The sequence below is a fragment of the Phyllopteryx taeniolatus genome, chromosome 5, assembly GCF_024500385.1.
Source record: "Phyllopteryx taeniolatus isolate TA_2022b chromosome 5, UOR_Ptae_1.2, whole genome shotgun sequence".
NCBI lineage: Eukaryota > Metazoa > Chordata > Actinopteri > Syngnathiformes > Syngnathidae > Phyllopteryx > Phyllopteryx taeniolatus.
This window is the reverse complement of record NC_084506.1, coordinates 11811593-11834372: the sequence shown is the minus strand read 5'-3', so window position 1 is coordinate 11834372 and position 22780 is coordinate 11811593. Positions and strand designations below refer to the sequence as shown.

At 41.8% G+C, this 22780-nt stretch overlaps 2 protein-coding genes across 7 annotated transcripts in view; one reads left to right on the top strand and one right to left on the bottom strand.

The window, feature by feature from the left end:
• Positions 1-4715, top strand: part of zcchc14 (zinc finger, CCHC domain containing 14) — a 38095-nt gene extending 33380 nt beyond the window's left edge. For all 6 annotated transcript variants that reach the window (XM_061772708.1, XM_061772713.1, XM_061772711.1 and 3 more), the window contains one exon: positions 2980-4715. In XM_061772708.1, coding sequence (XP_061628692.1) covers positions 2980-3035 — 56 coding nt within the window. In that variant the 3' untranslated portion in view covers positions 3036-4715. The remainder of the gene's footprint in view (positions 1-2979) is intronic.
• A 1798-nt stretch (positions 4716-6513) lies between these two features.
• Positions 6514-22555, bottom strand: map1lc3b (microtubule-associated protein 1 light chain 3 beta). Its single transcript, XM_061772714.1, has 4 exons — positions 22292-22555; positions 18107-18162; positions 8309-8415; positions 6514-8197 (listed from the first exon to the last, which is right to left on the bottom strand). Exons 1-4 carry the CDS (start codon positions 22329-22331, stop codon positions 8020-8022), a joined length of 381 nt encoding a protein of 126 aa, XP_061628698.1. The 5' UTR covers positions 22332-22555; the 3' UTR covers positions 6514-8019.
• Between the last annotated feature and the right edge of the window lie 225 nt (positions 22556-22780).

Sequence of the window (22780 nt, the reverse complement as noted above, 5' to 3'; positions counted from 1 at the left end):
AAAAGGGCAGGACAAGATGCAGGAAAATGAGCAAGGCAGTGCTACTGTCAATTGGTGCGGTGGGATTCTTTTTTCGCGTCTGAACACCTGTCAGCACCTGTGAGTTGATATGTTAGTATAACCCATGTTGTTAATAGTGATCCTAGCACAATTAATTAAAGTCTATAGTGTTTCTATCGAACCTATTAGTGAATGAACACCATATCACATGCATGTTAGTCAACTGGTGTACGGAGTTGTTGAGCCGGCACATCGAGGAAGGGTGAGCCCGTCTTCCAGGGGGACGCCACTGACCACCCAGGCCCCAGGGAGGTCCCAAGCCTGACCGAAGCGCCCCGACCAGTCCCAAAGGGAGGGGCATGGCCACTCATTCTACTCAACGTGCGAGTTCACTTCATTCATACTCGCAGGTGTTATGTTCATGTGAATAAGAGTACAGGACCAGCCGCTCAAAATGTCCTCTTTTTATTTTCACTCATGTCCCCTTTCAGCTCACGTTCCCTATTAGTGGGCCAACAACCCAATGCTCTGTGAATTCTGCTTCACAGTGATAAGACCCCACATTATAGCATCCGAACGCGACGTCTCTATGAACGCTTGACCGCCACAAGCCACAACACCGTTATATCGCACAGAACCACAGAAAATATTACAAATTTAAATTTAAAAATAGAAAATTTTCCATATTATGTGATACATTGTGCTAACGTGTAGTCAGTCGTTAAATAATGTGTGCTCATGGCATCAGTGGACATGTTTGACCATGCAGTCAACGGGTGTTCATTATTGGGAACCAGTCTGGTGGTTTACCCGCATCACCAAATAAATCAAGCCAATGTTGGAGCAGAAACATTAAAATCACCATCAAATCTATACAACAACCGCTGCATTTGCTTCTGGCACACATTCACGACTGCAAATAAGTATTTTGTTCTTTTTTTAATCTTGTCTTATTTTATCTCATTTTTTTAAATTGTATTTATTAGGAATGTCCCGATCGAACTTTTTCACTTGCGATCCGAGACAGATATTGCAGCATTGTGTTTTGGCCGATGCCGATATAAGTCCGATCCGATTTCAGCAATAATCACACATAATTGACTTATTTTGTAATATGTAATGTGACACAAGGCTTGATCAAGTGAAATTACTCAGAGAACAATAATCAGCAACAGTAGGTATTTATTATTAACCAATGGGCTACATAAAGTAACTGCTGTGCAGTGTGGCACATGCAATGGGATAGACTTGCAGTAACAAAGAAAGGAGAAGTCACAATCAAATATTTATAATATAACTCGTTTTTCACAGTTTGAAGCATTTGTGCATCAATATTCATTATTTTGAGAGATGAGCAACAAGTTTGATGCTAATTTGTGTTAGCTTGTCAATGGTGTTTTTCGTTCATTGTGTGTTAGCTTTGAGCGAGCGGATTTTGTGAACAAAAACCAAGAAAGAAACCAAGTCTGTGATGTAATTGAACATTCAATGGGTGAAATTCTTCTGTTATGTCTGTTCAGTTTTTTAGTAAACTTCAACTGGAGTGTCAATAAACGACTTGAAGCAAGCAACATTCACTCTTACCCCTTGCGACTATGTTGGCACCTTAGCAGCCTGTTGTTGTGATCACGTGTGCTTTACATGTCCTCTGGGCCGCTGCTGGATGTGCCGGAGCGGCGCATGGAATGTACTGCTTGTATAAGAGAGGTAAAATCTGAGATCGAAAGATCGGATCGGGACACCTCGATATTTAGATTTTACCGCTGAATGAAAATTACCAAAGGTTAAACCACACCAACCACTCGCCCAAAGTCAGCTGGGATAGGCTCCAACTCTCCCGTGACCCCAGCGAAGACGAGCACTATAGAAAATGGATGGACGGATTTCAATTGGTGTTTCAGTATATGAGTATTTAGGCACGTGCACACTTAGACCCCAAGTGGTGCCCAAGCATCAGCCTTGGATGAAAAAAGTCCCCTTTTTACTGCAACGGGGGGGGGGGGGCATTTATTTAGGTCCTTCGGAGAATTTTACATATGCTCCCACCAAGGTTGTTATAGTGAACAAAAACAGAAAAAACAGGTTAACAGTGTAAAAATGTATATGATTTATCTTGATCTTAATTTTGTATACCAACCTGCCATTTGAACAGGGGTGTGTTGATTTTCTATATCCGAAAGCATCCCTTCACCTCGTTTGTTAAGTTGTTTTAGTGACTGTGTTGATTGTGTTAGCAAAAATAAATACACAAATATATTGTAGTTATATATATATATATTTTTTTTTTTATGTTTTACAATGAGTGTTTTTTTTTGGGGGGGGGGGGGGGGGCTTGAGCACCTGCCCCTAAAATTTGTGTGCAGGTGTCTGCAAGTATTGGAGTATTGTTAATTTAAGGTTGTCTTAGAGGTTTTCGAAAGAAGGTCACAGCCCGGGTTTAGCCTGGCGGCCGTGCAGACCTCTAAGACCCGGTTCTTTTATTCTGGTTAAGGTGATTCTTCAATGATCAGGCCAGATAAAAAGTTTTAAGAATTTATTTGAAGCAAAAATACAGAGTCAAGATATAACGGTTGGTGAATTGCTCAGTGCTGGGGTCTTCCACGCGCACATCGGACATCTCCGTGTGAAATGGCCCCGAGTGACTGCGGCCATCGTCCTTTATCGTGGAGACTCTGCTTCCTGTCGTGACGTCATGCAGTCGTGGACCAATCCTAGCTTCGCCTCGGTGTGTGTTGATATATTGTGCGGCTGTTGTTTTGCGTGACTAATTGTAATATATATGCACATGTACATATCGTGCAACTATATGTTTGTTAGAAGAGCTGGGTGTGTGTCTGTAATGGAATGTGGCAAACAAAAGCGTGTATGCAGTGTTGTGTAAGCGTGCAGCCAGTAGTTTCTATCAGTTGTGTGAGTGCCTTTGAGTCAGAACTGTAATGTCCAGATTGTGATCAATTGTTTGTGCTGTTTATTTCACAGGCACTTTTCGATTGAAGTACACTCCGCGCTCTGACCATAAGGACTCTGGGGACTGACGAGCCTGCAGGGAATTTGGAAATCCTCAAATATTTTCCTCTGCCACAAGTTCAGCCCTCTTCACCACCAGTCTATTCAACTTGAGCTAGTGGCTTAACCATATAGCTCGACTTTTCTTAGATCTTCGCATTGGAGTTACGTCACACAAAGTGGACAGCAGCTGAGTGGAACAGTGAAAATTTATCACAGACAAATGGGCATTAAAACCTCTGGAAGCTGGAAACAGAAGAGTAAAACATCAGGTCTTTTCACAACATCTCCTACAGCCTTTGTAGGAGACACATCAGGAATATCACATTTATAGACCATAGAACACAGGTATCAAATTCAAGGCCCGGGGGCCACATCCAGTCCGCCACATCAATTTATGTGGCCCACGAAAGCAAATCATTTCCATGATTCTTGTTCAAATCTGCAGCTTTTTTTTTGTTTGTTTGTTTGTTTTTTTGTTACCAAGCCCCTTTTACCCCCTTTCAACCATAGTTGAACAAACTATTATCCATGACATCCGATTTTGAAAACAAGTTATCCATCATTTTGTTGTGTATACATAATAATATGATCAGGCGATGAAACATTTATATGGTTTCATGGTCATAACGACCCTCTGAGGGAAACCGTACCATCAATGTGGCCGCGGCAAAAATGAGTTTGACACCCCTGCCATAGAACAACTACGCAGTAAATAGTGGGTCCTTCCACTTAATGCTCAAGTTAGGCCAATTTCAAAAAATTATTATTATTAAAAAAAATCTGCCTTTTCTGTACATTTGACAGTTTAGGGGATATTTAGTTTTGTGTTGTTTGATTCGTTTTCTGTTTGCTTCTCATCCTTATTTGACCTCTTATCTCCATACAGGCTCAAATGGCCAATAAGTTTGTATTATTATTACGCAATACAGTACTATTATAGATTTCATAGCATGGGTTGGTGGGGAAGTCACATTTTACAATTAAATTGTATAGTGTTGGTCACGATAGAACGAATCTGTAACAGAGCACATTCCTGCAAGCTTGTTTTCTGTGTAGAGCAGCCTGTCTGGAACATAAATTTATGATACTATGATTAATACTGCATTGAACTGGACCTGTGAGGTTTTTTTTCTCTAGGTTGCCTTTTTACGATCATAGTGAAACCTGTATGCAAGGACTTTGCAGCTCTTCTTCAACGAGTGCTAATTTTGTCACATCTGCTTTGCTGTTGATTCTTGTATTGTTGATGCAGGTTAATGAGACAACACAGTTGTGTGTAATTTACACGAAAAAGCTCAGGATTCTTTCCGAAAAAGTGAAACATAGTGTAAGTCTCTGGGCAGGACCCAGAGGATTATTAACATGAGGACAGCTTGTCCCACTCAATATGTTGACCCCTGGAGGGCGCAGCACAAATATGTGCCATCTTTATTTAAAATGACAATTACTGAACATTTTGTCACGTTGTGAACATTGTGAGTCAGTGAAGGGTTTTGTATATTGTAGAAAGCATGCTCACATTTGAAGGTCTACATGTCTTTGCTTAGTTGTTGCCTTAAAGTCAGCTGGAAGTGTTAACTTTCCAGCATCATAAGACAACCTGGTAAAATGATTCACAGCATGCATGCTGCTTCCTCTTTTGTAAGAAGTGCCTTTCTATGCCAGTATTATGTATAACAAAAGCAACAATAAAATTGACGATAGGAGCTAAGGTTTCACTCTTTGTGTTCCGTCCCTCAACTTTTTTGCCTAACCTTGGGATAAGTCTCAAAAATATTTTTCTATTTTGGCATGTTAATTGTAGGCTTTCTTTTAAATCAAAGATGTAAAAACAAAAACATGTAAAATTTGCCAACTATGTCAAAACATTTGTCTCCGCTAGTTGGAGCCACTCCAGTACAACAACAGACAGCCATTTTGACAAAAACTACTTTTGAGACATAAAAACACTACAAAGAGTCACTGAGCAATGAAAGGTTACCGGTAATGTGGTAATACTGATACAATGACAATTGTGCAAATGACGCAGAGTCCTTAAGCAATTTAGAGCGGTTTGAAATAACAAATTGAGCAATAATCTGGAACAATGACAATTGTGCAAATGGTGCAGATACTGTAGTTCTTAAGCACATGAGTGGTCAGTATTGGTCAACAACAGATATGCAAATAACGAGACTACTACAGTGAGTGTACAAAGAATGTAGAAGTGTCCTGACAGAGATGTGACAACAATTTCAATACAAAATTGGCAGCATGTTGCAAAGGAATTGTAAGTTAACGGTTTAGGAAGTTAATGGCAAGAGGGAAGAAGCTGTTGGAATGTCACTTTGTTTTTGTTTGCATTGTTTGGTAGCGCCCACCTGAGGGAAAGAGCTGGAAGAGATGGTGACCAGGATGTGGAGGGTCCAAGAGGATTTTGCATGCGCTTGTCTTAGTTCTGGCAGCGTGCAAGTCCTCAAGGGTGGGTAGGGGGCTACCGACAATTTTTCTGGCAGTCCTGATTGTCCGTTGCAGTCGGAGTGTGTCCTTTTTTGTGGCAGCACCAAACCAGACTGTGATGGATGAACACAGGACTGATTCGATGACTGCTGTGTAAAACTTCCTCAACGGGTCCTGTGGCAGGCCATGCTTGCTCAGAAGTCGCACGAAGTACTGAACATGTACACCCTCTGCTGGGCCCTTTTGAGGATGGAGTTGATGTTGGTCTCCTCCCACTTGAGGTCCTGAGAGACTGTAATTCCCAGGAGTCGGACAGCATGAGGGGCAACTGTGGCAAAGGATACTTCCTGAAGTCCACGATCTTCTCTACAGTCTTGAGAGCTCCAGGTTGTGTTGGCCGCACCAAATCTTAATTAATATAATATCTTATGACTTATACTCCCTTAACTACTATGCGCTCCTAACACATTTAATATAAATTCAAGGACATAATACGTTAGAATTAGAAAACCATGTATTTCTGTAATTCAAATAAATACATAAAAAAACTCATTCAATACAAAGTAACATCTTTTTTATGATTTTATTATTTTGATGGTTTTAACTTGCAGCTAAAAAAAACACACATTTTACCATATATATATGGAAACAAGGTTGGAATTGGCCTCCTGAAAAGTATTTTCTTGTGGTGAATCCATCTGTATATGAGTTTCACTTTTGGAATGCAATGCTGGAATACAATGAACTCTGACACAATTTATTGCGACGCACCTGTACATATGCAGTCAAATCTTAAATGTGGAATATCCGCCAGTGCAGAAACAAAGGTACAGGACATGATTTTGTTGGATGTTTACTGTCAAAACAAGTATTTTTGGATGATTACAGTTGGATTCATTTAGGTATTTTTTTGTGTTGAACAAAATGCAATAGTGCAAAAGTGGCAGATGATATTTTTTTGATTGTGCACAGCATTCCAGTGAACACTGCACCTTCATAGCACATTAACGGTCTTCAAAACTTAAAAATGGACAGAAAAAAATTAAATCGCACAAATAATTCAAATCATTTTTAAAACATTTTATTGTTAACAAAATACCAACATAAAGACATATGGCTATTGCTCGGTGTGAACGTGTGAGGAACGGAGGGGCTGGAAGACGCACAAATGATACCCTCTCTGCAACAAACACACAGTGGCTTTGATTTGTCCAATATAGCACAACCTGAAAACGTGGAAGATAAAAGATTTGTTGTACAATGAAAAATAGTTAAATTAACAAATCAAAATGATAAAACACCGCAATGAAAAAGCAGTTCAACCTCAACAAACATAAAAAGCATCAAGGTCCAGGTGCACAGACAGGATATACAGCCCTTTGCAACCCACAGGGCAGTCAAGGTGAAGCCTCCCACTGACAACAGTGTGTTGAATCGCAACAGCAGCACCAGGAAATCAACCCTATGGTCCAAAGTCAACAAACTGATGCAGCTACACACTTTTCTTTGCAATACTAAAACATTATTTGTGACTGAAAAAGAAATGAACCCATCCAGGTTTCTCAACCAGGCTCAAAGTAGTGTCCAAAAGACAACTTGGTAACTTTCTTAACAGAACGGCTCCATATTGTTGTGTTCAAGTCAGTTCTTGCATCTTATATAAATGTTGAAATACTTCAAGCAGTAAACGGCAGATAAACTGAAGCAGGATCACACGTATTATACATTTATAATAAACAGTTTAAAAAGTGGACATAGCCTCTTTTTGTAATGGGGTGGGGGGGGGGGGGGGCAGAAATAACCATATTCAGATCCAAGGATGGAACTAATGCACATCAAGGCGCATCACTATGCCATTATTGTGACCGATAGGTTGCCAATGAAAAAGTAGACACCCGCAAAAGAACACTTTGCTTTATAGTAGATTTTACTCTGAACGTGACATTATTTAAAACATGATTGCAAAGCTTAAGTGTATGGCTCTACACAATCCAACATCTTTTTGCAACCAGTGGAGTCGTCCCTTGATGCTGCTTTAAGGCACGCCCGCGTCGGACCTGCAGGCTGCATCCACTTCTTCAACGGAGTCGACTTAAGCAATTCCTCAATGATTGTTGTTGATTCTTCACCAATCTCGCAGTTGTCTCCATAAAGCTTCAAATCAGTGTTAGCTCTGTTCAGTTTCTAATGTAAAGATAAATATATAAAAAGCGGTGGCGCCGTACCCCTTTTATGTAAAATTTCGAGCTGAAATGTACAGAAAGATGATTAGAAGAAAGTCTAAGATTCATCTAGCCACAAGACAGAAATAACTGCTCCGTTGCCATGACAGCCGGCAGGATGAGATAAAGACAGAGGGCTCTGACTGTGGTGAATCTCCCTTTGCAGTCAGAATCCACAAAACAGAAAAACCTCTACTTGGCGTTTACGTTTAGCGTATTGTGTTTTAGTTTGTACAGTAAAACTACCGTGGTGAGAAGACAGCGTTATTACTGGAAAGAACACGGAAAAGAGCAAAGAAAACTACAATTGTTCAATGGCTGGCCAAGGGGAATAGGTGAGGAAGGATGATCACTGGGGAGTCGGGCCGGCGCCAAAGGTCTCCTGGGAGGCGTACACCATGTAGAGAAAGCCATCTTGGTCGCGCTCCCGCTCGTACACCTCCGAGATGGCAGCTGACACCGACACCATGCTGTGGCCATTGACCAGCAGGAAGAAAGCCTGGTTGGAATTGAGCTGGAGGCGCCTCCTGGTCATGGGAGCACATGATGTGAGGCATTGTTAGTCAAGAGAAGACAAAGAACAGAGGGAAGAAAAGCGGACACACAAGGAGAGGGCGGGAAAGGGTCTTCAGGCCTACCTTATGATCTTGATGAGTTCACTCATATTGACATGGTCTGGCACTAAGAACTTGGTCTTGTCCAGGATGGGGAGCTGTTTTTCTCCTTTGTACCTCTCAATAATCACCTAGTGGGCACATGCACACAGTGCTCAATGCAGTTTCAATGAACAACACATTGAATGCTGTAATCTGTTTAGTGCTGAGTAAGATATGTGATTAATACAGGGGGGCTTCGCTTTATGGCGGTCCCAACACACGACTGTTTCTAGGTTACGATTGCCCGGAGTTCGTAAAGTATACAGCGGTACCTTGACTGAGCTCTAGAGTGCAACCAATTTGGCTGCATGTGCAACTAACTTTCTCAAGTGCACTGAAAAAAAATTTGAGGTCGCAAGTGTGCGCCCAGCCATTCAATGGAAAACAAACAAATCTCTGCAACTTTGAAAGCAGACACACATTAAACCCATCGTGGTCCAAACCAATCAGAAATAGTGAAGGGCGGGACCGTGTGTCTGTGTGCGTTTGAATATGGGACAGAGAGCTGCTCGCGCAGCGGAAGCTAAAGGGCTTTTCACACTGCACTTGCTCAGTGTGAAAAGCGTCAACATGCAACGACGACGGCAACGGGGGTGCGGCTATCCCATATTTGGAAGTGGTGATGTAACAGCCTAAAAGCAAGTAGCGAGGCTTTCCCCGCTGAGTGATCCGCAACTTGGCAATATGTATCGGTCATTTGTCAAGGGAATGGGAATATCCCATCCACATTTCACGGCAGCATCTCAAGAGTTAAACTCGTTCGTGAGCTTTGCAGTTGCAGGAAGAGCGCTTCCGAGTTGTATTTCAGGCTGAGCTTTGAAAGGGAGTTTTCGCTATATTATTTTTCTATTGGCCCAAACTTCAGGATAGTGGGACACCGCAATTATTATGCCTTCCTTCATTTCCCCGTTTGCCATTTACAGTACAAGTCTGCCAAAACAGCACTCAGAAATCACTCCGCCAGGTCTGCTCCCATTAGAGTAGCTTTTGGACGTCACCGCGTCAGTTCTCCCGAATAGAACATTTTTCTATCCGATGACAACGCTGAGCGTCAGACGCCCTCTGCATTGACACGACGCTAGGCATCACGTCAAAACAGGTTGGCGCCCACTCACCACACACACACGCAAACACAATGAATGGGAAAGTCGAGGGCGTCCCTTTGCCAAGTGCAGTGTGAAAAGGCCTCAAGCTTTCAGATGGACAACAGGGTTAGCATTGCCTGTTTTCCACCTCTCAATGGCTAATTGAAACAGGACGTGGCGAAGCAAAAATGCCTGCGTCAAAACTCAAAAGCCCTACCTGATACAAGTTAAAGCGAGCACGCTCATTTTGCTGTGTGAACGGTTTAGTTTTCCTGCTACAATCCGCCGTCCAGCCGCTGCTGGCTAAACTCACGAACTTTCCCAGATGCGTGGAGCGGGGAAGACAAGATGCCGATGACGCTTGGCGCCAAATTGAGGCATTGCATATTTATTACCGCGATATACGTTTCAAGTGTCAACGGTCAAGGTGTCCTGCAATTCACATTAGCTCTCCCAGCTAGCTGCATTTGTCATCAATGCATGAGCCACTAATCCCACTTTCATGGTTTAAAGTACAGAGTACAGAAACATTATTTGCTTCATTCACTTAAATTACTTTATGAGAAAGCTGTTTGCTGACCAGACTTTGTGATTGTGTGTGCGACACCATATGACTGGGCAAATGTTACCAATTTAAGAGCTGCATGACAAAGCTGTTTTTTGGGAGTCTGTAAAGTAAACACACTCACGCAGCTGCCCCCCCCCCCCCCCCACCTCACTCAAAAAATGTGTTACTTTGATTGGCTCGCAAAGGTGCGTACACAGTCATGTGACTGCCTTGTGTCGTCTGATTGGTGAGTTGGCGTCAGATGACATTAGTGATCACATTGTATTGGCGCAACGGGCGCCCTATGCAGAAGTCAAAGACGGGGTCTAAAAAAAAAGATGCGCACATGCAAGAATGGATTAATAAAAGTAGCGAAAAGCATGTCGATCATTGTAACGGAGTAAAAGTATCGATCCTTCACATAAATACTCAAGTAAAAAGTACGTTGCATTTAAAGTTCTCTGACAAGTACAGTTTATGGAAAATATTAGACTTGATTAAATGTAACGGAGTAAATGTAACTCGTTACCAACCACCTCTGGTTCCCAGTGACAAGGACTGGCTAAGTGTGGCTAAAGGTTTGGCCACATAAACACGTGATGTTGTGGCTAACTACACCTAAGTGTGGCTAGGAGATTGTTATACTGTTTACCCACCTTGGCTAAGAGGTTCCATGACCCAGTGCCAACCCTGGTAGCTGTAACATTACAAAAAGTTGAGCGGCATATAAGGAATTAGTTCCAAAGCCTAATGCCACCGCAACGATTCAAGTCAGATGAACGCGGCCATCCCGCTAACGCCAACAAGCTGGTATGTAGAATTTGTATGAAGTCGCAACAACGACAATACAACCCTCAAAGTGACAAAATCCATTTAAAACAACCATCCCACCCAATTTCTTCAACTGGGATCAAAAACTACTGTGGGACATTTCCTGTCAGCTTGCAATAAACGAAACATTTGCCAAGCAATTCAAATATAAACGTGACAGTGTCTATGGCACACGTACGCTCATATTATATACTCTACACTGGTACTCCATTCAACATGTTGAGAAAGCAGGTTAAAAGAAATGCTGCAGACTTTTGATCGTCAGTACGAATCTTGATGCAAAATGGATTGCTTTGATCTACTTGTGCTTGCTGTGCTGTTATTAATGTTGTTACTTTGCACTTTTTCTGAACCAACTTCAAACTTAATTGGAAGTATATTGCCTGTTAATAAGAGAAAGAAGAGGGAGCGAGGTGTGGAGAGGGAGGAAAGAAGCAGGCAGGTCAAAAATATTTTTTGAAGAGAGTTCTTCTAGTAACTTTCCATAAGAAAAGATTCCCACCAGCTACCCGGCCAGCTGTCGCATCTCACATGGGAATGTCCTTGGATAAGACAAACAATGGCTTGTTGCTTTTAGCAAGGCTAGAAATCTTAGACAAGTTACACCAGAGTTATGGAACAATAAAATAATACACAATAAAAGGATACATTAAACCCTTAAGATGTTATTAGTTATTAGATTACTGCAGAGTGATCTTCCTAATTCACAGGCCTAGGTGAGTGGACTTGGCCCATCAGATTTAGAGTGGAAATAGCCACTGATGCCAAGATGAAAAGAACGATGGATGACGACTTCATGAAGAATGTTAACGCACCGACACGGAACACTTTAAGCAACACTTTTCCGTAAATTACCCATCTTGTGGAATTGTGCTTCAAATAAAGAATTTATGTTGACCAGATTGTTAGTTAATCATTTACGAGGAAAAAGGCAGCTATTTAACAACAACACAAAGAAAAAAAAGTGAACCTTTAAAACTACGATATTGAATGCGATGTTGAAAGTTTGGGTGCACCTAACTTTTGTGCTAGTGCACCAAAGAAAAAAAGTTGGCCGTAGCAGTGCAAAAAGTTAAGTCTAAAGTTAGGTCATTCATTACATGACCAAGCTCGTAATCCAGTTTACACAAACAGTCCCCTCAAAGAAATCTTGGAACGGGAAGGTCCGGTCCTTTGTTTTTGTTGTATACTGAAGACATTTGGTTTTCAGATCAAAAGATGACTAATAAAACCATAAACCATCTATGCAGCATACCTTTTGTTTTCAAATATAAGCCCAGTATGTATTTAGAGTAGGCAGTACATAGAGTATGTAGTATACAATAAGTCAAACAACAACCTATAAAAAAATAACAGTATATACGGGATCTTTGGTTTAAGAGGTACCTGACTTACAGGGAGGGTTTCGATGTTACCCATCCATCCATTTTCTGTACCGCTCATCCTCACTAGGGTTGCGACCATGCTGGATGGAGCCTATGCCAGCTATCTTCAGGAGAGAGGCGGGGTACACCCTGAGCTGGTCGCCAGCCAATTCCAGGGCACATAGAAACAACCAACCATTCGCACTCACACTCACACCTACGGACAATTTAGAGTCTTCAATTAACCTACCATGAATGTTTTTGGGATGTGGGAGGAAACCCACACAGGCACCGGGAGAACATGCAAACTCCACACAGGCGCGGCCGGGATTTGAACCCCAGTCCTCAGATCTGTGAGGTAGTTGTGCTAACCAGTCGGCCGGTTTCGAGGTTACAAAGAGCGCAAATGAATTAGTTTGCGCAGCATTATACGAATGCAGCACAAGAATTAGTTCAGTTGCTACCATACTTAGTTTTGTCATTGTTTTGTTTTATGCTAGAAGCATTTTTCATTAAAATAATTACTGTAATTAAGGCTTTACTACTGTGTGAACATAGGTTAGTGAAGGACTAAAGAAAAACTCTGGTTCCGCCGTAGGAATGGAGCTCGGTCATAAACCTGATATGTAGTAGGGCTGTGCAATAAATTGAAATTCCAATGTAATTTTGAGTTTGGTCTCACAATCATAAAAACAAAGAAAAGGGATTGTGTTGAACGGCATGGTATGTGTATCCAAGTTCCTGTGTGGTAAAGGCACCCTGAGTGCACTTTGTGACGCATGTTATTCTTCCTTCCCTGAGCACGCTTTAAACTGTTTTGACACCCCAGTTGGGGTTTATTTTAAAGCTAAACACACAACAAAAAGAATTACACACGTTGTATATTTTAATAAAAGACTGTTTTTTAAGAAACATTGCCAGATTAATGCTAGCACTCAATAGAAAACCGAATTGACTGGCTTGCAAAAATCTGCATTAGAGTTCACGAGAGTAATTTACCTTCAAATAACGAATATTCGCGCACGAACATTGAAGTAATACATACAGACAGGTAATATAACAATATTCAAAGCATATCTTCTTCCATTATCTCCATGCTTGCACAACACTACACCTAAGAGGCTAAGGCGCACACAGCAGAAACAGCAGGTATTGTTTTTTTTTTTAATGGGTATTATTGAAATATATGATTATGTTACTTGTTAGCAATTTATTTTCTGGTTGTTCTTTTAAGTTATACTTAAAGTTGAGTTTTGGTAGTTTTGAAAAAATAATCGTGTTTATTCAATATTAGATACCCTATTTTCCGCACTATAAGGCACACTTAAAAGCCTTTAATTTCTCAAAAATCGACAGTGCGCCTTTTAACCCGGTGCGCCTTATGTGTGCACGGAGTTCCAAAATCTGTGATGTTATGCGACATTGGTAAGCGCTCCGCTTGATTGACTGTCGGACCGTTTCCCACCGACATAGGGACGTAATACGTACACTACGTACGCTGGGAGCGATAAACCAATTCGAGATCATTACGTAAAGCTACGTATAATACGTACGCTTACCTCCGCCACGCCTCAGGTAGGTATACTGTACTACCGGTATGCTGCAAAACAACATTTGTTTGGCTAAGGACCCCCAAAAATGGCATCAGCGAAGACACATGCTTACGAGGCACAATTCAAATTACAGGTTACGCGGTTGTAAATGGGAATAGAGCAGCCGCGAGAGAATTCAAAATAAAGCACAAGAACTGCCGGGAGAAGCGTCTCTACAGTCACCATTCGACTGAAGGCAATAACGACAGCACAAGACATGAAGATCGAACACTTTCAATGAGGTCCGTCTTGGTGCTTTCGTTTTATGAAAAGGGGCCATCTCTCCATCCGCGCAAGGACTACTGTGGCGCAGCAACTGCCAGCGAACTCCAACCGCTGGACATTGGTGTAAACAGGGCGTTCAAAGTGACGTTGCGAGCAGCGTGGGAGCGATGGATGAGAAACGGCGAACACACCTTTACTAAGACTGGGTGGCAGCGCCGGGCGAGTTACACCACGATGTGTGACTGGATTGTGGATGCCTGGACTAAGGTATCTGCTTTGACGGTTGTCCGAGCTTTCGCAAAAGCCGGCATCATTGCTGAACAGCCAGCCGGCGAGTACGAGCGGGAACCTGGCATGTTTGATGGCGAAATTGCCCAGCTGTTCAATTCAGATACAGAAGATGAGGACTTCGATGGATTTGTGACAAAAGATTGATCAAAAAATAATGTGAGTGGATTTTTAAACACGTAGTAGAATAAAGTTCAACCAAACTCACTGTTTTGCTTCCGTTACCTTGTTTTAGCATGCGCCGAATAATACGGTGTGCCTTATGTATGGCTTAAGTACAGAAATAGACCCCGTAATTGAGACTGCGCCTTACAATCCGGTGCGCCTTATGATGCGGAAAATACGGTAATTGTGATTATTATTATTTTCATAACTGCCCAGCCCTAGTATATAGCAGCTGATTCGCAATGAGGAACATTTTTTTAAGTTGCAATGTGAGGGAGGCAGCACGGTGGGGAGGCAGCACGGTGTGGTGACTGGTTAGCATATCTGCCTCACAGTTCTGGGGACCCGGGTTCAAATAGGCCCCACCTGTGTGGAGTTTGCATGTTCTGTCTGTGCCTGTGTGGGTTTTCTCCGCGTACTCCGGTTTCCTCCCACATCCCAAAAAGATGCATGTTAGGTTGAATGAAAACTTTAAATTGTCCATAGGTGTGGATGTGGATGTGAATGGTATGTTTACATGTGCCCTGCAATTGGCTGACCCCACCTCTCGTCCAAAGTCAGCTGGGATAGGCTCAAGCACCCCTGTGACGCTAGTGAGGATAAGCGGTACGGAAAATGGATGATGGATGCTTCTCCTCACTAGGGTCGCAGGCGTGCTGGAGCCTATCCCAGCTGTCATCGGGCAGGAGGCGGGGTACACCCTGAACTGGTCGCCAGCCAATCGCAGGGCACATAGGAACAACCATTCACACTCACATTCACACCTACGGGCAATTTAGCGTTGTCAATTAACCTACCATGCATGTTTTTGGGATGTGGGAGGAAACCGGAGTGCCCGGAGAAAACCCACGCAGGCACGGGGAGAACATGCAAACTCCACACAGGCGGGGCCGGGGATTGAAACCTGGTCCTCAGAACTGTGAAGCAGACGCTCTAACCAGTCGTCCACCGTGCCGCTTTACCACGGTCATGCTTGTAAAATCAACATCAACAAAGTTTACATATTCCTTATACTCGTGGCTGGAAGGGTTACTTTAGAAATGTATTCCAATACAGTTTGACAATATGTGACATCATGACCACGGAATAATTTTGTATTCCCGGTCACAAGTTTAGCAGCTGGTATCGGTAATATTGTTTAAAAAGTAAAGCAGTGGGTGATCGGTGACGGGATAGTGAGATATTTATAGTACTTACAGTGCAGCCATAGGGCTATGCGAGCTGGCTCTCCCATTAGCCTCACCAGCAGTCGAGATGACTTTGACAAACAGTTTAATTTGTAAACGTTATTCAAAATGAATAAATCTTCCAGTGAATATACGATAGAAACAGCTCCGTCCATTCTCCATTCACTTTTTTTCACTTTTAAACATTTGGCCAGCACGTACATCGAGTGGCCTGTGTCATTTTCCTGTTGGCCAACAAAAAAACTGTGTGTTCCATTGAGGTCCATAACCACCATTCACCCACATGTAAGCTGCTAAACTCCTGAGAAGGTTGCTTGGAGTCGGCCCACTAGTTTGAGAGCAAGCGTTCGTTTTGCTTGCCACTGAGTCATATGACTGAATCATGTCCGCTGATTTGGAGGACTTTCACACGCTTCCTCCTTTCTCTCTTCCTCCTATGCCATTGTTGTTTGTTGTTTTTCTTTTTGAGAAAGTATGAATACTCTATAATGTAAAATTGCACATCGTTAAAACAACGTTCACAAGTATATCGAAGGTGATATATATGACCCACCCCTACTTGGTAGGTGGAATTATTTACACCTACTTGCTTGATGTACAACTTCAGTTGCTCAACAGTCCGGGGTCGCCGTTGTATTTTCTGCTTCATAATCCCCGATACATTTTCAATGGGAGACAGGTCGGGACTACTGGCAGGCCAGTCTAGTAGCTACTCACACTCTTTTACTACAATGGCTTGGCATTGTTTTGCTGAAATTAGTAGGGACGTCTCTGAAAAAGAAATTTCTTGGATGGCAGCATATGTTTCTCCAAAAGCTGTATGTAAAGTACTTTTCAGCATTATTACTATGGTTAACAGGTCCCCAACTGGTAACCATTGTCCCTGAACCGTGATCATGTGTGGTGGGGTGTTGTGCATTAAAATTGGGGTGACTGGTGGGGGTGAGGGGAGACGGACACGGGGCAGTTATGAACCGCATCCCATCAGCTTCCCCACCCAGCTTCCCAAAGGATGTGTGAATGTATGTGGTACATTAAAAATCAGCCGGGCAAAGGCAAGATGGGCCAGGGAACAGGCTATAGTGGAAGAACACCTAGCAGAGGGTCCTCCCCACCGCGAAACTGCCCTCCATCCACTGATGGGTGTATTATCCATTAAAACTGGAGGACCGGCCAGGCAGAGAAGGGGAGCGACCTGACTGGAGACTAGCACAGATGTGCCAGGACCCAGCCCAGCGTCCGCATCATCATGTCCCAAGGGGCCCTGAATGAGATGTGAATGTCCCCAATGTGCAAAATATGTAGTGTAAGGAATAAAAATATGCTTCTAGACTTTTCCACCAAGCTGATAAAGTGGCTGCAATAATAGGATTCTTAAAACAATTGTGGCGTTTGAGTGCTGATAAATGGGAGGTCTGAATGTTTGATGCTATTGGACTCTATCTGTTCTAGTTCAACATTTGGATGTAACCACTTAATGAGGTACTCTATTTGGTATTGGATTTCCAAAGACAATTAGATGTGGACTCGTCAAACCACCGCACACCTTTCTACTTTGCTTCAGTCCATCTCAGTTGAATTTGGGCCCAGAGAAGCCGGCAGCGTTCCTCGGTGTTTTCGACATATGGCTTTCACTTTGCATGGCAGAATTTTAACTTTCATTTGTAGATGTGACTAACTATTTTAACCGACAATGGTTTTCTGACATGTTCCTGAGCCCATGTGGCAATATCCTTTCACAATGATGCTAGTTTTTAACACAGTGCCACCTGAGGGATCAAAGGTCAAAGGCACTACATGTTGGTTTTTGACTTTGCCGCTTACATGCAGACCTTTCTCAAGATTCTATGAATTTCTTGATGATATTATGGATCGTAGATGATGAAATCCATAAATTCCTTGCAATTGTACACTGAGAAACGTTTTTAAACCGTTGGACTATTTGCTCATGCAGTCGTTCACAAAGTGTATCTCGTCCCATCCTTGCTTGTGAACAATGGAGCCTTACGGGAATGCTCCTTTTATACCCAACCATGACACTCACCTGTTTCCAATTAACCTGTGGAATGTTCCAAACGGTATTCTGTTCTTATTTATGTTTTACGCAACATCTCAACTTCATTGGAATTGGGGTTTGTACTAATATTAACTCCAAGGCAACAAGGACATGAATCATTGCATCGGTTTATATGCCTAATGAATGGCATTCTTAATGAACATTCACTTTTTTGCAGGAAAAAAATAAAACCCATGAACACAATGAAATGAAAATGAATCGCAAACAATGATACTGCACTGCCTAAAACATCAAACCCAAAGGGGTAAGCAGGGCTGCATTGAGTTTCTTTCCGATGCACCTTTCTAAAAATAAAACTTGACACCCCTATTGCTCACTCATGCTGGTCATGTGCCTGGATCAGACATGAAAGTTATGTGTCAACATGCTTGATAGCTCGGGGCACAGAGGTGAAGAAACCCTGAAGTAAGAACACTCACGGGTATCTTGTTAGGGTGCTGCTCCCGGATCAGTCGGACATCTTCTACTCTCTGATCTGCGGGGACACAAAAACACATGGTAATTTAGCAGGTGGAAATTAGTAGATAAAAAAACAAATGAGGTCAGAAATTGTGAAAAGACAGTTCATGTAGTTTTTGCATGAGCAAAATGATCTCCATGATCATAGCATAGTAATGTAATTGCAGACTTTTTAAAATTATAAATTCATCAGTTTGAGTAGTTGCCGACTTTTTAAAATGATAAATTCATCGGTTTGAGAAATCTTTTAAGTTCAAATGTGTGTTCTCCTGCTGTATAGCAGTTGATTAAAAATCCCCTTATTCTATTTTATTGAGATGACATACCTAAATAGCAGAGGACCATAGATGTGATTTATCAGATGGAAAATGAAATAGGCACATAAGCCTTACACAGTTCCACTACAAATTTGAGAACAATACAATCACATCTATAGTCATCTGCAAGATTTTATTTCTGTATGCATTTATTTAAAAAGACAATTTTTTCTAATGTCAGGCGATAACATTTCTCTTCATGTTGCAAGTTCTCCAGCTTTAGAGAACATCCCATCCGCTTAGATGCCTTGTATGGACCTTTTATTCACTGCCGTATGATGTAATGTAATATTTAACTACTTACTATATCACATTGTACAGTTTGTACCTGTATGTGCTTCTATTTTGCCTTGTTTTACTCTGCTGTCTGCAGCCAGGTTGGCATTGCAAATACTTTACCCGGATAAGGTTCGGTAAATAAACCAAAAAATACATGACTTCATAGACAGCTCTTAAGTCAAGTTTTTAAACACTGCAGTGTGAAGTATTTGATATTTGTAAATGTGTTTGCATACAAAAAACAGACTACTTTGCAAATATTTTTTGGGTCAACGGAAGGTGAACAGACCACAAAGCTTATGATGATATCATACCAATACAAATGACACCCCCATTGTGTGGCAAAATGTTGAGGAGCTTCTTGTTTTTTTCTGGTTCATTAAGTTTGTTCTTAATGGCAGATTAAAGGGAACCCTTTTCGTAATGACATATACTTCTTAAAAGACAACCAATGACCTCTACTTTTGAAATACAGTTACATATTTATAAATTATTCTTTTAAAAATAGTTTGTTTGTGGAAAACATTTTTGTGTGCGCAAAGCATTCTGGCATGGATGACGTATAATGGTTGCTGTTTGCCGTCATACATCGCTGTCCTCTTTTATATTAAATGTTTGAATGTGTATTGCACACTTGTATTGTAAACCATCATCCATTGCAATAAAGTTTCAAGAAAAAAACATTGGTGCCCTCTGCAGAGCTACAGAGCTAAAGGCTGCCGCAGACAGCTTACAGCTAAATAAACAGAAGCTTTTCCTCACGTTGAAAATACATGTCCTGGTTTTATTAGCACTGCAGCGCCGACTCAAGCCATATACAGCATAAAGCACCGGAAATTGTGTTTTACATCAATACTTGAACGGAGCTCTTTATACTAAACAAAGTCGCTTTCTCAGTTGGCAGCAGCCAAGATTCCACCCGAAAATGACTAACTCGAGCTTCTTCACGATCGTCATCTTCATTCTCATCTCCATTTTCATTGCTGGTTAATTCCTGTCTCTCCTCGTGTCTTTCATCAAACGCTGTTTCAAACTGAAAAGTTTGAACAGCGTTCATCACTGCCGCGGCTGCTACTGTAGCTAATGCTAACAATACCAGGGAAACAGGGCAAAACCCCCTTTTGACGTGTCTACCAAGAATGCACTGCGACGCAAACAAACAATGGTGACCAATGTTGATACAACGTTTCGTACAAATATAATCAACCTGTAAATGATTTTCAAAAGTTGTATCTTATTTGTTAGATTACATCGAAAGAGATCATATAAAAACAAACATGTCAGACAGCCCGAGTTTATGCAATCTGTTGATTTACAGCCATCCACTGTTGTGACAGTAAACTAAATGTTTAAATCTAATTTTCATGCTGAAGCTCTGTTTACCCTTCTGGGAAATGTAGGACAATGTCCTGTGATAACATCCCAATTAGGTTAAGAACACTGCACAGGAACAGGGAAGCTCTGTTGGTGTTGTTTGTCTCTCATGACACATCTGAGTCATCACTTTTCAGTGGACACTTAAGAGACAGACAAGAAGGAAGCCCAGGACCTGAGAGCTGGCACGTGTCTGGTGGGGTGCGGGTAGGGATGGTTGTTTTCCATTACACTTCTTGTCTTCATTTCTTGTCATCATAATAATGGAAATTGTGATAGGGATAACTTATCCCTTTTAAGCAATGAATCATATTTGGTAACAATATATATATATATATATATATATATATATATATATATATCCATTTTCTGAGCCACTTATCCTCACAAGGATCGCAGGAGTGATGGAGCCTATCCCAGCTATCAACGGGCAGGAGGCGGTGTACACCCTGAACTGGTCCGCACTCACATTCACACCTACGGGCAATTTAGAGTGTTCAATTAACCTACCATGCATGTTTTTGGGATGTGGGAGGAAACCGGAGAGCCCAGAGAAAACGTATATATATATATTTTATTTTTTATTTTCCAACCAGAAGGGGCCGGACACAAAGTTGAGTTGAGTTTTTTTCTTTTCCTTTTCAAAAGATGTAATTACCTTTTTAAATTGAGCTGAGGAACTGATGGTCAATCAGGAACTGAAACCAGCATCTTAAATGTGATCTTTTTTTTATAAGTGCAACATCGAGTTTGTCTTCTTTTTAGAATGCAGACAAGTGAAACATTAACAGATTCAACAATGGAATTAATATGCTGTAAAAACACCTATAACGGCTTTTGTTTTTGCTTTGCTTCCATCTGACGTGCCACTAACAGGCTGTTTAAAAGCTGCTGGAAGTTGTTTGTACTGCCCTAGATTAAAACTAAAAACAAAAAAAGTAATAATCTGTTCTATTCCCAGATCAAAGTTATGTCAACCTTTTTTCCATTGTTGTGTAGTTAAAAATACATGTGGATAACAGAGACCGAGCCCTGCCACGAATACCCAAAATATGCAGGAAATTGAAGATTTATAATTGCCTATTGATGCCACATGATGGTGGCAAAGCACTACTTTTGTACAGCTGTAAATATAACTCATCAACTCACTCCAACGCAGCTCCTTGGCACACAGATGCCACAAAACGGTGGCAAGGTACAAAAAAATGTAAGCGCCTCAATTCACTGTTCCATAGTTCCTTGGCACCAAGATGCCACCAAAGTAATAGTTTTATTTATGTGGCCTGAGCACAAAAACAGCAAATCCGTGAGTTTGGGAGAGAACAACAGAGCTGGGACATGATCTAGCACCCATAAAATCCTAGTAATGATAAGAGGTATAAAATTCCAATGAATTAAAGTCCCCCACCCAGGAATATATATATATATGATCAAATTTGTGAATGCCGAAACGGGATTCAATGTACTAAAAGAAAACAACACGTAATTTGGATTTTGGACACAGCAATAAACACAATACGAGTGATTCTCGAATGCTGGATTGGAAATAGCACTTGGGGATAGTTGTGACAGTGTTGTAAACAACACTGCGCCGAGCACGTTGACCAGGTGGCCATGAGAGCCCATGTTGCTGCTCCAACCCCCTCACGTGCTTTCCTACGGAAACAGAGCAATAAACGTGACTTCCAAACCCGAGTCATTACATTACCACCAAAGAGCGTGAAGTGGACACTGCCAAGTACATAAAGCACACTTTCGAGAGCTATAGGCCGTCGAAATAGCAATGGGAACTGTAATTATGTGTTTTAAATATGTTTTTTGTTGTTGTTGACGGACAATTCTCGCCCCTCCTCAAACTGTCCCATCCCCCAATCCTGCGCCCCGTTTGGACACCACTTTTTTTGTTGCGCTCCCACAAACACAGAGTCATGGAAGACTCGGCCCACCGCACTCTTCTAGACTCAAACGGCCTTTGTACTTGTCAAATGGCTCGTACGTTTTACAAAAAAAAAAAAGAAAAGAGTGGCAACGCAGTCAAGAAACCTCCCAAACTGCTCCGTGTTGTTTTTGCCGCAGTTTCACTGCACAAAATGAAAGCTAACACTCGCGCATTTATACGGCTACAAACATACACAAGAGGCACAAAACGAAGAGGGCCGAAAAGAAAACACCTACCGAAGGTCCTTCTTTGTTTGAAGGATTTCTCTGAAGGCATACTGCGTCAAAGTCGTCGTCGTCCAAGTCGACAACGGAGGTAAACGGCGGCGTTAGCAAACAAATAGGCCGCTGTTGACGACAGCGTCCGTGACAAACGACGCGTGGAGCTTTGTTGTAAGGGCAGCGAGGAGCTGTTGACGTTACCCGATGCGCTTCGACGTGCTCGCTTCCCCCCTCTGTGTTTTTATCATGACGAGTTCCGAAAGCCAAGCGAAACAAACCCGTCAGCTGACCTGTGACGTCACGCACCGCCCTCCGTTGCCTCCATCTCAGCTTCTCCAATATGGAGCAACACACGTGCAGTCATTTGGTCTAAGTATATATTCCTTTGCTTTGAATGTTGAAATAAACTGTGATTGTTAATGTAGCTATGTCACTGACATTTTCTTTAGATCACAATAGATAAGATCGATATCATTGGATAGAGGAGTCCCAGTTTGTAAAAAT

Bases quoted from the DNA above. Each gene is read 5' to 3' on its own strand.
- map1lc3b (XM_061772714.1), bottom strand. From the start codon at position 22,331: ATGCCTTCAGAGAAATCCTTCAAACAAAGAAGGACCTTCG. The intron at 18,163-22,291 runs GTAGGTGTTTTC...GTGTCCCCGCAG, and splicing joins CAAACAAAGAAGGACCTTCG to ATCAGAGAGTAGAAGATGTC. The intron at 8,198-8,308 runs GTAGGCCTGAAG...TCCCATGACCAG, and splicing joins GAACTCATCAAGATCATAAG to GAGGCGCCTCCAGCTCAATT.